The 13,107-nt window shown below is 56.9% G+C and overlaps 2 protein-coding genes across 2 annotated transcripts; one reads left to right on the top strand and one right to left on the bottom strand.

Annotated features, from left to right (window-relative positions):
- Positions 1–5,057: 5,057 nt before the first annotated feature.
- On the top strand, positions 5,058–7,680 carry EGR2 (early growth response 2). The gene is made up of 2 exons (XM_050338712.1): positions 5,058–5,463; positions 5,778–7,680. The coding sequence occupies exons 1-2, from the start codon at positions 5,286–5,288 to the stop codon at positions 6,980–6,982; spliced, it is 1,383 nt and encodes a 460-aa protein (XP_050194669.1). The 5' UTR covers positions 5,058–5,285; the 3' UTR covers positions 6,983–7,680.
- A 1,714-nt stretch (positions 7,681–9,394) lies between these two features.
- Positions 9,395–12,474, bottom strand: ADO (2-aminoethanethiol dioxygenase). The gene has a single exon (XM_050340791.1). The coding sequence runs from the start codon at positions 12,456–12,458 to the stop codon at positions 11,712–11,714; it is 747 nt and encodes a 248-aa protein (XP_050196748.1). The 5' UTR covers positions 12,459–12,474; the 3' UTR covers positions 9,395–11,711.
- Positions 12,475–13,107: the final 633 nt, after the last annotated feature.

The raw sequence follows: 13,107 nt of genomic DNA, 5'->3' as shown, positions 1-13,107 counted from the left end.
GCAGGGATGCCCTTCTGTGGGTTGCTCCCAGCAACTCTCTGTGGTATGTGATCCCTGTCCTGACACCTTTGGGGCTGCAGGGTCACAGCCTGTGGCCAGGATCTCCGACTCCACAGGGCTATATTCTCTCTATAGGTAGCACAACTGTGATGAAAACCTTTAGGGGTGCTCTTACACGATGAAACACTTCCAGGGATGGGGTAGCTGCAGCTTCTCTGGGCAACCTGTGCCAGGGCCTCACCCCCCTTGTAAGGAAGAATTTCATCTTAAAATCTAATCTAAACTTGTTCTCTTTCAGTTTAAAGCCCTAAAACCTTTTTTTCTTTTTTTTTTCTTTTTTTTTTGCCTCCCTGATGCCACCATTCAAAGTATAATCCAAAACAGAGAAGGTGTCATTTGGTCTGTTCAGCCTGGAGAAGAGGAGACTAAGGGGAGACCTCATTGCAGTCTACAACTTCCTCGTGAGTGGAAGAGGAGGGGAGGGGTAGATGCTGATCTCTGTGGTGACCAGTGACAGGACCAGAGGGAATGCCTGAAGTTGTGTCAGAGGAGGTTTAGGTTGGATTTTAGAAAAGGTTCATTCCAGAGAGGGTGATTGGGCACTGGAACAGGCTCCCCAGGGCAATGATCACAGCACCAAGCCTGACAGAGCTCAAGAAGTGTTTGGATGGCACTCTGGGGCACATGGTGTGAGTCTTGGGGATGGCCCTGTGCAGGGCTAAGGATTGAACTCGATGATCCTTGTGAGTCCCTTCCGACGCAGCATATTGTGTGATTCTATGAAACACCAGCTGCGCTCAGCCCGACGCATCGCTTTTTGCTCAGCTGCCGTGTCCTCGCCGGCTCCCGGGAGCGCCTTCCCCCAGGAGAGGGCAGTGGAGCCCGCACACGCTCCCCGCTCCCCTCCCGCCGCCGGCTGGGAGCACCCGCTCCCTCGGGTGTTCCGAGAGGGACGAATGAGGTGAGTGGAAGCAGGACTACGGATTTAACACGTGTGCTAGAAGCCGCGTACGGGAACATGCAGGAAGTGTTCTGCGTGTTTAATTGCGAGAATAAGTTTTGAGCAAACGAGTTTGTTGTTGCTTTTATTTGACTGGAACTTTGCTCTGCCACACATACTTGTCCACAGCCACACAAACTTAAATTAGCAGCTTGCTGATTCCACATGGGTTTGTTTAATTCCTATAGCCCGAATTAGAAAATGTTATTGACATTTAAATAGCCCTTCAGGATGGTGCTATGGCTCTCCTGAGCCAAATACTCACAACAAAGCCATTTACTTATTTCAAATTTACAGGCATTCATCCTAAGACAACAAGCACGCTTGGCTGGAAACCACAGAGTGGTTTCAAGGTACTGTAATTAAGGGCAGACTGGGATGCCTTCTCCTCTGCTCCTTAACCATCCCCTTCCCCCACATGCCAGCAGTCAGGCAGCTGTTTTCTGTACGTTCAAGTTTACAGCAGGTTTCCCTGGCTGAATTCCAGGTTTTGGTGACTGGTCAGTACAGGCTGAGAGCCTGGATCAGGCCTGTGAGGGGCCGACAGGGTAGACTGAAGGGATGTGGCTTTTGCCAGCAACTTGGGAATCCAGGGGACACCCTGGCAAAACAGAAGGTATTAGTAAATAAGCATTTCTTCCTGTGAGGACATGACAAATTTTTCTACCCCCAATGAAAAGGGGCAAATTTAGGAAATGCTGAAATCTAGATTTGGAGAGATCTTTTCTTTTATGTGAAATGTTAAGGAAACATCAACCCCAACATGAATCTAGTTCAGAGAGTTGTCAGAGGACAGGTCATTCATCTCCTATCTGAAAACAACTCCCTGATCACACCTGAGTTCCCACTCCTGAGAACACCTGCTGAGCTGGAGCCACCTTAACATTCCCAAAAACAGCAGGATGCACAGTGGAAGCGGCAGGGTGCATTTCCAAGCAGGCCTACCAGCATCGCTGCTGTTAGCACATGAGGTCGGTCGAGTTTTGCTGCAAAAGCACAGTAACCCCCTGGAGAGATGACTCAAATGTGTGATGTTACACTGGTGAAATGTGTTGCCAGCTCCACAGATGATGAGCTGCATTTTCTTCCTCAGCCACTCTCAGCTCATGGAGGCAAGGACAATTTTATTTCTATAGCTCCTGTCTCAGGTACCTATGGTAGAGAATGACTACAGGAAAGTAGAACCCCAGTGCAACATCAGCTAGCAACTTGTTAAAAGGGTAAATGCAGTAAATCCAAAGGAGTCTGGTTTCAAAGAAATTGGGAACAGAAGTTCTGCCTATCAGCTCTGAACCCTCCTCAGTCCATGCTGTATCCAGTCAGACGTGTCAGGCACATTCGAGGCTCCTGGTGCGAGTGGGGATTTGGCAATTTGCAGCAGCAATGTCTGTCATATGAAACCACGTGGTTTGTAGGAACCACAGAAATCAGTAGGGTATTTTTGCATATAAGGCTCACTGACGTCAGCGTGAGGTGGACAGTCCAACCCTTGGAGTCTGCTGTGATCAGCCAAATGGGGATCAAAGGCACAAAGCACATGCAAAGCAATGCAGCGACAATATCTGAAAAGAGCCCAGAAACATTTGAGTCTCATCTGTCAACATCTTCCTGAAGCTGAGCATTAACTAGGTCTCCATCTTGCCCCACACCAGATCCCGCTGCCCCTCAGACAAAGCTCCCATTGAGAGATGCTGAGTGATTTGATTGTCCCTGGAAAGGCTAGAAATCAGGCACGATTTACTCCATGCTTAAAAAGGCTTTTAAAATTAACCAACCAACCCAACTATAGTAGTATTCCCCAGGTGAAGTTAGCCAGGAGGTACAGTGGATTTTATTCGTGTCGGTCTTTCATTAAATCCTTTCCATTAAATGAGCCAAGTTAGTTCAAAGGTGGAATTGATTTCTGGGGAGATTGAGGTGCACTGTGAAACCTTGGTTCTTCTTTCTCCTGTGAGCATTATGGGTTCAGTGTCATCAGTGAGCATGTGGTATTTTGAAACAATACGGGAAAATGATGTAGAATATCCATAAAACTTGAATCTGATACGTCTGCAACATTTTGCAGTAAGGAGGATACTGCACCTGTTTCTCAAATTCATGTAAAGTAATTCGCCCCACTGCACAACAGATTCCAATATTTTGTTCTTTCATAGTAGCGATTAAACCAATTATAGCTCAGCTGTAATGGAAAGGTACAATACAATTGCTCTTGCTTCTCAGTCAAATTTCCCAGAACCTGTCTCTCTGTCACAATTTAACTTTTAAATTGAGATGGGTCTTTTAAATGAAAATATCTAGAATCCCACTGAAAGCTTTCTTTCAACTAAATCTCATATGTCAAACTGTATTTGCTATATATTAAGTGCTAGAAAGGACTGATAATAAAAATCTATATTAAAAAACAGTTATATATTTACTAATTACTGTGCACACTTCTCTGATCACCCATGAAGGCAAATATCTATGTTTATGCCTACTATTCCTTAGAAAGTATGACTAATGTCCCTAAAACTTTTACTTTTCCAGAGACGCTCCTGTCTAGCCTGGGCTCTGCAGTGCCTGGACAAGTAGTGAACCTGGAGCATCACCAAAGGCGGTGATATAGAACTGGAGGAACTGATAGACCCTTTCTCAGCTGGGGTGTGAGGTGTGGCACGGATAAAACGGGGCCTGGGAGACACTGTGACAGTGCTTGGGATTGAAGGTAGAGATAAGTGCATGTTCCTTCGGGATGCCCGAGCCCTGGAATGTATTAGACCTGTAAATATTGGTATCTGCAGTTAAAAATTAGAGCAAAGAGGGTTTTATCCTTCCTATGTATTTTCTGCTTGTTGCTTTGGAAAAGGAGTGTACACTCTCATAGCGTCTTTCATATGTTGCCACATCTTGCTGCTGTTTGGGTTGTTAATGGGTTGGGTTTTTACTGCAGACCATTGAAAAGGAATCTTGCATGCTACAGACCATATGTGAGAGTTGCTTTCCTAAATGCAGGACTAAACAGCCTCAAGATGAAATATCCCCAAGTAAATGAGATTAGTGACATGGGATACAGCTTTCAAAAATAATTACATCTGACACCCTCATCAGCAAGAAGATGTAGGGGCTGCAAGCTCTAAGCTTGGGAACAGCATATGAAAGATTGGCTTCTCCTGGGAAGGGAGGCACAAGGGAGGTTATTTTTAGTACTTTGGAGGAAAAAAAAAAAAAAGACAGAATTTAAGCACTCTTTGGTTTTATACCCTCATTATGGAGGAGATCATGGAGAAAGAAAGCAGTAGTGGGAGTGGAAATGTTACTGAGGATGGAAGCTGTGGAAGCAAAAGGTTGATCTGAGCAGGGTGGGAGCGGTGGGGGCAGAATGGGGCAGAATGGGGTGGTGGGGGCGGCGGGGGAGCAGTGCAGCCCCCTCCGTCCCGTCCCCGGTTGTGCCCGTCGGTACAATAACAACCCACCGACGGCGGAGCGGGCGGTTCCGTTTTCGCGACGGTATATATAGATCAGACACTTTCCAAAAAAAGCAGCGCCGCCGAGTCGCTCTGCTCGGCGGCTCTTTCCGCCCGTAATTCAGAAAAAAAAAAAAAAATTTTAATATTTTTTTTCTTTAAGAAAGGAGAAGCTGTATTCCGTGAATGCGGCTGTTTTCTGACCCGCCGCCGGCTTGCGGTTACGGGCTGCTGAGAAAGTGAGCGGGGTCCGGCGGGGCGGCCCTGGGACCTCCTCTGCTTTTCCGAACGTTTTTAAAATTTTCCGGAACGGGTTCCCTAAAAAGGGCAAGGGGGCGGGGCCGGATCCTCGCCTTTTTAGGACAAGGGCCCCGCCACCGGAATACCCCCCTGTGCGGCGCGCCGGGCGGCGGCGGGGGCCGCGCGGGCCGGGGCGGGTCAGGGCAGCCGCGGGGCGCGGGGGTGTGCGGGGCGGGGGGCCGGGCGGGCGCGGGGCGGCGGGTCCCGCACGCCCGAGCCCACGTGACCGCCGGGCCCCGTTCCTCAGTCCTTATATGGGCAGTGACGTCCCGGGCATTCAGGGGGCCCCCATAAATAGTTACCGCCAGACTTGTCCTCCAGCGCGAGCTGCGGCGGGAGCGCGGCGCTCCCGGGGCACCGCGGCCACCGCACCGCCGCGACGGGGCGGCCGCCCGCCCGCACATGCCGCGCCGGCTCCCCGCCGTTCCCCCGCGCCGGTAGTGGGAGGCAGGGGGAAGCGCCCCCTCCTCGCCCTCCCCTCCCCGCCCCGAGCGCCCACCGCCGGCCGGGAGCGCTGCTCCCGCGGCCGCCCCGCTGCCCCCATGATGACCGCCAAGGCGGTGGACAAGATCCCGGTGACCCTCGGTGGGTTCGTGCACCAGCTCCCCGAGGGCATTTACCCCGCGGATGACATCTCGGCCGCGCTGCCAACTTCGGTGGCGATCTTCCCCAATGCCGACCTGGCAGGGCCGTTTGACCAGATGAGCGGTGTGGCAGGAGGTAAGCGGAACCCGCGCAGGTGCGGGACGGGCCACCCGCGGAGGGTGGCGGGGACCCCGGGTGGCGGGCGGGGGGCGGACCGGGACGGAACGCCGCGACCCTCCGCGGGGCTCCCCCGGCGGCCGGCCGGGGTCCCCCTCGCCCCTCGCGGCAGCCCTGCCTCCGCGCCCGGCTCTGGGGGAAAAGTTGCAGTCGGCGCGGAGCCCCCCGGCAGCCGGAGCGCAACATGTGCGCGCCGCAGCCCCGCGCGGGCGGCGGCCGGGACCGGTGCTGGGTGGCGGCGCGGAGGGCTGACCTGCTCCTTGCCCCCCCAGACGGCATGATCAACGTGGACATGGGCGACAAGCGGGCCCTGGACCTGCCCTACGGTGGCGGCTTCGCGCCCAACGCCCCGGCTTCCCGCAACCAGACCTTCACCTACATGGGCAAATTCTCCATCGACCCGCAGTACCCCGGCGCCGGTTGCTACCCCGAGGGCATCATCAACATCGTGAGCGCGGGGATCCTGCAGGGGGTCAGCACGCCTTCCTCCGCCGCCTCCTCCGCCGCCTCCTCCGCCTCCTCCGCCGCCTCCTCGGCCACCGCCGCCTCCGCCGCCTCCCCCAACCCGCTGGCCGGGGCCCTCGGCTGCACCATGGCACAGGGCCAGCCGGCCGACCTGGAGCATCTCTACTCGCCGCCGCCTCCGCCCTACTCGGGCTGCGGTGACCTGTACCCGCAAGACCCCTCCTCGGCTTTCCTGCCCGCCGCCGGCGGCGGGGCGCTGCCTTTTCCCCCGCCGCCCTCCTACCCCTCCCCGAAGGCGGCGGCGGCCGACGGCGGGCTCTTCACCATGATCCCCGAGTACGGCGGCTTCTTCCCGCCGCCCCAGTGCCAGCGGGAGCTGCACCCCGGCCCCGACCGCAAGCCCTTCCCCTGCCCCCTCGACTCTCTCCGCGTCCCACCGCCCCTCACGCCACTCTCCACCATCCGCAACTTCACGATGGGGGCGCCCCCGGCGGGCGCCGCCCCCGGCAGCGCTCCCGGCGGCGGCGGCGGGGGCGAGGGTGCGGGAGCTCGGCTGCCCGCCGGCGCCTACAGCCCGCACCACCTGCCGCTGCGGCCCATCCTGCGGCCCCGCAAGTACCCCAACCGGCCCAGCAAGACGCCGGTCCACGAGCGGCCCTACCCCTGCCCCGCCGAGGGCTGCGACCGCCGCTTCTCCCGCTCCGACGAGCTCACCCGGCACATCCGCATCCACACGGGCCACAAGCCCTTTCAGTGCCGCATCTGCATGCGGAACTTCAGCCGCAGCGACCACCTCACCACCCACATCCGCACGCACACGGGCGAGAAGCCCTTTGCCTGCGACTTCTGCGGCAGGAAGTTCGCCCGCTCCGACGAGAGGAAGCGGCACACCAAGATCCACCTGCGCCAGAAGGAGCGGAAAGGAGCGGCGGCCGGCGGCGGGTGCCCGCAGCCCGGCGGCGGGAGCGGCGCGGCCCTGGCCCCCTGCGCGGCGCGGACGCGGACGCCCTGACGGCGCGGGGCGCGCAGTACCCAGCGCGGAGCCGCCGCCGAGCGCGGCGGGCGCGGAGCGGAGCGGAGCGGAGCGGGGCCCGGCGGGGCGCGACGAGCACCTGGCGGCGCCGCGGGGCTCCCCCGGGCCGGGGCGGGCCGGAGCGGGCCGGGCCGGCGGGTGTACATAGGGTCTGCGGCGGGAGGATGGATGCATGCAGTGCCGTCGTGGTGAGGTGTCCTTGGTGCCTTGTGTGGTGTAGAGCCCGGTCCCCTGTCTGCATGTGGGGGGTGCCTTACCGATCCGCTCCGACGACAGCGGCGACACCGAGACCGGAAAGTTTTCCCCTCCCTGGTTTTAGTATGGCTGTACATTTCTGCCTATTAATATTGAGATTTTTTTTTTTTCTTAGAGACTATATTTTTGTACGCACTGGTTTGGGGTTTTGTTTTTGTTTTTCTCTTTGGTGACTTTAAAAGTGTTCCGTTTGTAGTAGGACTTGGGACAGGATGTAAATACTCGGGCTGGGACCGGCGCCCGTGGTCGGCCGGGACCCAGTGCGCCGCAGGTAACACGAATAATGCACAACCACTAACGGGGGCTGGAAGGAGAGGGGGGATGTGTCTTTCTGGCCACTCTGTAAATAAACTTTTCGACAATAGGGTAGGTGCTTACAACGTTTATAAAAGACGACAAATAAATCTCTTAATTATGCTAAATTGACATCTTTATTTCCTTAGGATCCTTGGCCCGACCCGGGGCAAGGGGTGTCCCCCGCTTGTTCCTGGGCCTCACGGGGTCCCGGCGTCGGGGGGCTGTGGGGTAGCTCGGCCCGGTTCCGCTGGGCGCCCCGCACCGCCTCGGCGCGGAAAACCAGCGGCCCCGGCGCCCGCGTACAAACACTCGCTCTCGGGCGCGGGGATTTCCCTCAGAGACGAGAGACGGGATAATATTAACCAGGGAGTGGGGTGGGTTTTTTTGACTCACTCTGTTTTGTTCCGCGGTTACGATCCGCCCCAGGCAGCCTCCGCGAGTGGGCTCCGGAACAGCGAGTACCGCCGCCCCGACGGCCGCGCTCGGGGGAAGCGGCTCCGGCGGCGCGGGGGCTGCGCGGGCGGTGCCGCGCCCGCGCCCGGGGGCTCTGCAGCGGCTCGGGGTGGCGTCGCTCACCCCCGCGTCACAGCCGGACTGCTTCTGCCGAACCCATCTGGCCAAAATATAGCGCCTCTATTTTTTTTTTTAACCTGTTTTGGTTATTGTTTTTAAGATGTTATCCCAGCCTCGGCCCACCCTCGGGTCCTGCGGTCGGTGCAGGGCCGTGCCGGCCCCATGGGCAGGGATGCCCGGTGTGGCCGCACTGCAGAAGTGATCTGTGCAGGATGGACCTCACCACTAATGCCACAGCCCAGCACCTCAGGGCATGGGGGCAAAGCCACTGCCTGGTGGCTCCCAGTCTCTGCTTCCCCAGTGCGGGGTCCTGCTGTGCAAAGCCCCAGCAGCACCTGCCTTTTCTGTCTGAAATGTCCTGCTCCCCATCTTCTGGAACTGGTGCTGGCTTTTGGGGCAGCTGCTTCCCATCTGATTCAGAACCAAGCACGTCGCTTCAGCTCCTGCTGCCTCTCCCAAGCAAAGTTGGGCATGGACCAGCCTGTGCAGGATGGAGAGGCCACAGAACAATGCCAGCTCCAGAGCTGCCACACTCACTGCCCCCCCATCTACCTCAGCAGCTCAAGTAAGCCTTTGCCTCCCATGTTGCAGCTTTACCACCTGATCCCATGTACTCCTGGCCCCTGAGAGACCACGGCCCGCTGCTGGAGGGATGTCACACGGGAGCTGCGGCCTCCCTCGGTCGGCATGGCTGGCCTGCAGGACAGGGAAGCAGACAGGGACCCAGTCCTCTCAGCCTGCTGGGTTTCTGGACGTACCACCACAGCCTCGGATAACCACAGCTCGGTCATAGGCAGAGCATCATGACCAAAACTGGTATCTCAGCTACCCAGATGCACAATCCAAGACTCTACTTGCATGCTCCAAACTACTGTCTGAAGCCACTCTACAATCAAAACCCCAGTCAAATGCAAAAAAATGAGGTAAACACCACAGAATTTGTAAAAGAGCTGAATTAAGAAACTGCCATTGACCAGTGTACAGCCACAGGAGCACCTCATATTGTGTAGCAGTATCAGCGGTCCTACACCTGTGCCTTTGCCTTACAGCGAAAGCCAGCTTCAAAAGCAGCAACAGTGCATGTGCCTGGATTTGCCTGCAAGGCACTGGTGCAGGATTTGGGCTGAGAACCCAGTGCTAAGCCTCACCTCCCAAAGAAAGGCCGGCTGCACTAATCAGACTGTGAGGCAAAAGAAACTAGTGCTTTGTACTGTACTTGGTTCAGGGCTGTTGCACTTGTGAAGCAAAATAATGACTGGTCAGTGGTGAGATATCCTGTATTTATTCTATAATTCAGCTATAACAGTAATTTTGCTGTTGTGAAAACACAATAACCAGACTGCAGAGAGAAGGAACAGCATTACAGACTTAAACCTTCTGCTTACAGACATCCAGAATGTATGAAGTTTCAAATAAGCAAGAAGTTACACAGAGGTGCCTTTTTTTTAATGCATTTGAGGTTTTCTTTGCTATTTTCCCCAGCTTTTAATACTTTGATGCTAACACCTTAATAGAAAAAACAAAAAGAAATGGTTTTGTCAGGGTTGTTAACAGCACTCCACAGCGTGAGGGACCATGCTGTCCTCTTTGGAAAGATGCATTGAAGTCCTGTCCCATTAAACATCTTGACTAGGTTTTACACATGGAGGGAAAAAAATTAAAAACCAAGCAGAAAGACCTAAGAGGGGGATAGGGCAGATGAGATAAAAAATGCTCTCTGTCGCAGTTTGTTTTTCCAGTACAGCTGTTGGCCCGCACCCCGCTATCTTCTTTGCGGACTTCTGAAAAAGGATGATGGTCTTTATTAGCATTGGAGAGAGGTAGAAACAGGCTGTAACACAAGGAGGCATTGCCTTAATGACTACATTCGATTGAGAATTGTTAAACATTAACTAATGCTAAGCTGCAGGGGAATTCCAAGAAAAACAGGTAAGCCAGTTGCAGAAATATCAGACACTTAAAAGTGCCCCAAGAATAAATGGAAATCACCTGAAATAATCTCTATCAATTTCTCCTTGCAAAAGAATTATTCCATGCATGCATAATGCTGACTGTATTTCACAGTCATTCTTTTGCAGGCCAAAAAAAATCCAAAAACAACAACAAAAGGCAGCAATGCCGTATCAGAATCATTTAAAAATTCACATATAAGCCACTGTACAGGAAAAACAAGTCTGCTTTTATAAATACACAGAAAAATTAAAACCAGTTGTGGAATGATTTCTGGAGCAGGTTGGTACGTCACTTAGGAGGTCGGTAATCGTGTTTTCTTATTCAAATTGCCACATCATGAGTAAGATGGCCAAGGCTGCCCTGGCCTGGGTTTGTGGTACCAAGTGTGCGTTTAATGAACAGGCACGAGACCAGTCCCTGCAGTACAGACGAAGTACTTCACTTGTAGAAAAAGTTCCTCCCATGTTAGAAAGACTGCATTCCCTGCCACGGACAAACTGCATCTCCAGACCGCTTCCATCACAGCAAGGTGAAATTCCTGGTGTTTCTTCTACTCTACGTTTATTTAAAAGCTTTATGAAAAAGTAGTCTTTATAAATAGTATAAAGACGGAAATTGCAAGGCTTCAAAAGCCCAAAGTGTTCTCTTGGCCATATAAAAACAAAGACCACGCTTTAAAGAGAAGACAGCAGGTCCAACATTATCAGTACCTAGGGTATGCGCTGCTGTATGTGTAGGGTTTGCAAATACACTGTGGTTTTAGAGTGGCTTCCACAACAGTGGAGAGTTGTTTCTTCTCTTATGATGCCCCCAGTTTCTGCGACCTTCCGCTGCGTGAGAGGTTCCAAGCGAGGTTAATTAGCAGCTGTCTCCTTCTCCTTGCTGAAGGACATATGCATAGATGGACTCAGTAATTCTCCGTTGCAATAGTGAGGTTTTGTACACAACACTTTAAATAACTGTTGAAAAGTAACTCTGAATTTGATAGCATCCCTTCAGAGCAGGAATTCCCTCAACTCCAGCCCTGGGGATCACTGGTGTTTACTGGAGGAGCGTGTCCTGGCTCAGGAGCTGTTCTGGGTTGGTTTTTTGCTAGCAGGGTACAGCTCTTGTTGAGAATCACTCTGAAGACCGAGTCCCCAAAGGCTGCAGCCGGACCAGCCCCTTGCCCAAGCTGGGTGGGCACAGTCCCCTGGCGCACCAGTGCCAGCTGGCTTTGGCAGCAGGAGCCCCTCAGGGGAAGCCGACAATTCTTATTGTGTTGACTCTCCCTTCAGAGCCTTAATTCCCTCCCCGACGTGAGGCCCTAGCTATTTACTCAAGATGTCGGATTATTCCCCCGACCCTTCAGCTGAGCAGAAGTTTAACCGCGCTGCTCCCCCACATCGGCCCAAAGGACATAAGCACATTCTGGTGCTTTATTTCCCCCGACTCATGCAGCCCGCGGTCAGCGGAAGGTGAGACCCGCGCAGCTCCGGCCGGCGCGGAGCTCCGTGTGCCCGCGGTGCCGCTGTGCGGGGCCCGGGGCGCGGCGGGGGCGGCCGGGCGGGCTCCGCTCCCCTCCCTTCCCGGCGGGGCGAGAGCATCGTCCCAGCGGCCGCCGCCCGGCCCGGGCCGCGCTGGCGGCGGCTCAGAGGCAGACGCGGGGCCCGGGGTAGGGCTCGCCCCCGCACCAGAAGTCGGCGGCCTGCGGGGTCTCCACCAGCCACACCTCCCGCGGCAGCGCGGGCGGCTCGGCGCCCGCCGGCGGCCCCTCCAGCAGCCGGTAGTAGTGGCAGTCCCGGCCGTGCTGGGGGTCGTAGGGCGGCGCCAGGATGTCGAGGAAGGCGGCGGGCCCGTCCACGGCGTCGATCTGGTGGAGGTTGTCGGTGTGCGGCGAGAGCAGGCAGGGCGGTGAGGCGGGCGTGTAGTGCTGGCGGGAGCGGAACAGGGCGCGCAGGCAGGGCCCGGAGCCGGAGCCGGAGCCGGCGGGGGGCGGCGGGGCGGCGGCGGCGCCGGCGGGCAGCGTGTCCATGCAGGCGATGCGCAGCGTGCCGTACAGCACCTTCAGCATGCCGTTCATGCCCGGGTGGTCGTGCAGCGGGATGCAGGCGCCGCTCCGCAGCAGGAACACGCCCATGCTGAAGCTCTCCGTCTCGCAGATGTGCATGTAGCTGACGGGCGGCACCACGCCGGCCCACGGCGGACCCCCGCCCGCCGCCGCCGCGGCCGACGGGCCCCGCGGCGCCAGGTGCAAGTCCTCGGCGCGCACCTCGTCCAGCAGCTGCTGCAGGCGGTGCAGGTTCTCGCCGAAGGCCGGGCCCGCCGGGCTGCGGAAGGTGAGGCGCGCTTGCCGCGCCACCCGCTGGATCAGGGAGGCCATGTTGTCCCGGGGCATGGCGGCGGCGCCTCGGCCCGGCCCGGCCGCGGCGGGCGGGGCCCGGCAGCGCTTCCGCCCCCGCCCCCGGGCGGCCGCGCAGCCGCCGCGCCGCGGGGCACCACGGGCAGCGTAGGCCGGAAGGGAGGGAGGAGCGAGCGCACGGGAGGAGGCGGGCGGCGGAGGTGAGGGATGTGTGGTGGTCGCCGCTCAGCGCCGCGGGCTGAGGGGAGGGCAGGCGGCGGGAGCGGCCGCCGCCCCGGGGCCGAGGGCTCTCGCTGCCGGTGCCCGAGCAGCGGCACGGCCGGCGCGGGGGCTGCGCTGGGCCCGGGGGAGCCGCGGGATCAGTTCCCCCCGCGGTGCCGCGTGCTTCCTCCCGCCGTGGGAAGGGCGAGAAGGCGCAGGAGCACCCTGTGGCTTGTCTGGTAGTTAAGCCGTGTGAAACTGAGCGGGATAGCGCGAATGCGGTGTCACGGACGCGCGGCGACTGCAGGAACAACTTACTTTTTTATCGCTGGCTGCTTGGTACAGCCAAGACATTTGGGCAGACTTAGCGGATCCCAGCGCTCGGGCTCTGCGTATCCCGTCAGTGCCGGGTCCAGGTCGGGCTGCGCGGCGTGCGCTGTCCCGCACTCATCTCCTTGTGGTCCCCTGTGAGTGGGATTGTGCC

This window comes from Myiozetetes cayanensis, unplaced genomic scaffold (assembly GCF_022539395.1).
Source record: "Myiozetetes cayanensis isolate MyiCay16 unplaced genomic scaffold, myiCay2020 scf10, whole genome shotgun sequence".
Taxonomy (NCBI): domain Eukaryota; kingdom Metazoa; phylum Chordata; class Aves; order Passeriformes; family Tyrannidae; genus Myiozetetes; species Myiozetetes cayanensis.
The sequence above is the reverse complement of the archived record's forward strand: the minus strand, read 5'-3'. Positions and strand labels throughout refer to the sequence as shown.

Excerpts from the sequence above, each read along its gene's own strand:
- EGR2 (XM_050338712.1), top strand. The coding sequence starts at position 5,286 with ATGATGACCGCCAAGGCGGTGGACAAGATCCCGGTGACCCTCGGTGGG. Across the intron at positions 5,464-5,777 it reads GATGAGCGGTGTGGCAGGAG|ACGGCATGATCAACGTGGAC; the intron begins GTAAGCGGAACC and ends TTGCCCCCCCAG.
- ADO (XM_050340791.1), bottom strand. The coding sequence starts at position 12,458 with ATGCCCCGGGACAACATGGCCTCCCTGATCCAGCGGGTGGCGCGGCAA.